Raw genomic sequence first — 1,716 nt, forward strand, 5'->3', positions numbered from 1 at the left:
ACTTTTACAGATGCACAATCGAGAGCATCCTGTCGGGCTGTATCACTGCCTGGTACGGCAACTGCTCCGCCCACAACCGCAGGGCTAATAAATGCATCACTAGTCACTTTAAACAATGCCACTTTATATAATGTTTACATACCCTACATTGCTCATCTCATATCTATATACTGTACTCTATACCATCTACTGCATCTTGCCTGTGCCGTTCGGCCATCGCTCATCCATATATTTATTTATATGTACATATTCTTATTAATTCCTTTACACTTGTGTGTATGAGGTAGTTGTTGTGAAATTGTTAGATTAATTGTTAGATATTACTGCATGGTCAGAACTAGAAGCATTTCGCTACACTCGCATTAACATCTGCTAACCATGTGTATGTGACCAATACAATTAGATTTGATTTGATTTGGAATACCGACATTACTGTGGACAGTAATGGGAACACACACAGTACTGTGGACAGTAATGGGAACACCCAGAGTACTGGGAACAGTAATGGGAACACCCAGAGTACTGTGGACAGTAATGGGAACACACACAGTACTGTGGGCAGTAATGGGAACACCCAGAGTACTGTGGGCAGTAATGGGAACACCCACAGTACTGTGGACAGTAATGGGGACACCCACAGTACTGTGGGCAGTAATGGGAACACCCACAGTACTGTGGACAGTAATGGGAACACCCAGAGTACTGTGGGCAGTAATGGGAACACCCACAGTACTGTGGACAGTAATGGGAACACCCAGAGTACTGTGGGCAGTAATGGGAACACCCACAGTACTGTGGACAGTAATGGGGACACCCAGAGTACTGTGGGCAGTAATGGGAACACCCAGAGTACTGTGGGCAGTAATGGGAACACCCACAGTACTGTGGACAGTAATGGGGACACCCAGAGTACTGTGGACAGTAATGGGAACACCCAGAGTACTGTGGGCAGTAATGGGAACACCCAGAGTTCTGTGGACAGTAATGGGAACACCCACAGTACTGTGAACAGTAATGGGGACACCCAGAGTACTGTGGACAGTAATGGGAACACCCACAGTACTGTGGACAGTAATGGGAACACCCAGAGTTCTGTGGACAGTAATGGGAACACCCACAGTACTGTGAACAGTAATGGGAACACCCAGAGTACTGTGGACAGTAATGGGAACACCCACAGTACTGTGGACAGTAATGGGAACACCCACAGTACTGTGGACAGTAATGGGGACACCCAGAGTACTGTGGGCAGTAATGGGAACACCCAGAGTACTGTGGGCAGTAATGGGAACACCCACAGTACTGTGGACAGTAATGGGAACACCCACAGTACTGTGGACAGTAATGGGAACACCCAGAGTACTGTGGACAGTAATGGGAACACCCAGAGTACTGTGGACAGTAATGGGAACACCCACAGTACTGTGGACAGTAATGGGAACACCCACAGTACTGTGAACAGTAACATTCTATTTGTATGAGACATTATTGACCAGTAGAGGTATTAAACTCTCCCTGTCAGGACAGAGTCATTGTGTTGTCCGATGTTATATCTCTCCTGTTAATCTGACCATCACTTCGTCTGCTAGTTTGTTTAACACGGGGGTTTTATTGTTCCACAGCGTTCAATACCAAACCGTTACATTCTGTTCTACACATGTCCCTGCAGCACTCCGGTTCAGCAACTCTAAATGCCAAGAGCGGACTGTCATTGAT

At 46.5% G+C, this 1,716-nt stretch overlaps 1 protein-coding gene across 1 annotated transcript; it reads left to right on the top strand.

The window, feature by feature from the left end:
- Positions 1-442: 442 nt before the first annotated feature.
- Positions 443-1,481, top strand: LOC123735953 (insoluble matrix shell protein 4-like; the record flags this gene model as incomplete). Its single annotated transcript, XM_045713128.1, has 1 exon — positions 443-1,481. A coding segment is annotated over one exon (1,039 nt), but the record flags the coding sequence as incomplete, so codon positions are not given.
- Positions 1,482-1,716: the final 235 nt, after the last annotated feature.

The sequence above is a fragment of the Salmo salar genome, unplaced genomic scaffold (genome assembly GCF_905237065.1).
Source record: "Salmo salar unplaced genomic scaffold, Ssal_v3.1, whole genome shotgun sequence".
Taxonomy (NCBI): Eukaryota; Metazoa; Chordata; class Actinopteri; order Salmoniformes; family Salmonidae; genus Salmo; species Salmo salar.